General features: G+C 50.9%; 1 protein-coding gene across 1 annotated transcript in view; it reads right to left on the reverse strand.

Annotated features, from left to right (window-relative positions):
* Nucleotides 1–242: 242 nt before the first annotated feature.
* LOC147622565 (uncharacterized) overlaps nucleotides 243–914 on the reverse strand; it is a 1,093-nt gene continuing 421 nt past the window's right edge. Inside the window, exon 2 of the mRNA XM_086822096.1 lies at nucleotides 243–914. This exon is cut by the window's right edge and continues 72 nt beyond it. Within this exon, the coding sequence (XP_086678222.1) occupies nucleotides 320–914 (595 nt within the window). The 3' untranslated portion in view covers nucleotides 243–319.

Genomic DNA, 914 nt, shown 5'->3' on the forward strand with positions numbered 1-914 from the left:
TTTTGTCCATTCTTTAATACGCGAAGCTACTAAAAATTACAAATCACAGTGTTTGTTAATTTGTCGCTTTGTGTGGTGCGTATAATTTTCTTAGCAGAGTTTAGGCGTGCATACCTAGTTGTCAAATGTAATAAGCTCAATGAATTGCACAATCTCTCTCTCTCTCTCTCTCACTCACACACACACACACACACAAAAGAAGTTGCAAGCTCTCTCTCTCTCTCTCTCACACACACACAAAAGAAGTTGCAACTGAAGCTGCTACTTATTGAAACTGTGGCACAACCACAATCCTCCGCAGGAGAATATTGATGTTGTTCTAGTAGACCCTGCGTAGGAGGAGGGGCAGGTTCCCTGAAGATTCAGAGCCAGAAGGCACAATCCAGGAGAATGCAAAACCGGAGTTTGAGCCGATGCCGGTGAGGCCAACGAGGGCGGGAGCGAGGAAGAAGTAGCTTTCGCAGCGGGCGCCCGTGGTCTCTGGGCAAGGCAAGGGGACATTACAAGCTCTAGCCAAGTGAAACTCGGTGGCATCGTCATCGTCCACAAAGGAAAGGACAACGGAGCGGTGCCAAGCACTAAATTGCCACCCAAGCTTCTTCTCGGTTTCGGTGTTGGTGACAGTGAAAGCAGTCTCCAAGGTGATGTTCTCGGAGGCGGATGACGAGAGCGCTGTCAACTTGAACTTGTACCCTTCATCGCTCTGGTTGCCCGTGAAAGAAACGGAGGAGCCGAAACCTGCCGTCAATCCCCCTTTGGCTATCAATGCATTGCTGAAAGGAGCCACAAGGTGGTACTCCACATCGAACTGTGCTGGCACGTCGCACACACTCTGAAAGGGGTAGGCATATGCAGCCTCTGGGCAGCCTTCCTCGCGAACCACGCTGCCCACCTTGCCGTGAACCGGCACCGCT

The sequence above is a fragment of the Cibotium barometz genome, chromosome 28 (assembly GCF_041138505.1).
Source record: "Cibotium barometz isolate CiBa-2024 chromosome 28, ASM4113850v1, whole genome shotgun sequence".
Classification (NCBI taxonomy): Eukaryota; Viridiplantae; Streptophyta; class Polypodiopsida; order Cyatheales; family Cibotiaceae; genus Cibotium; species Cibotium barometz.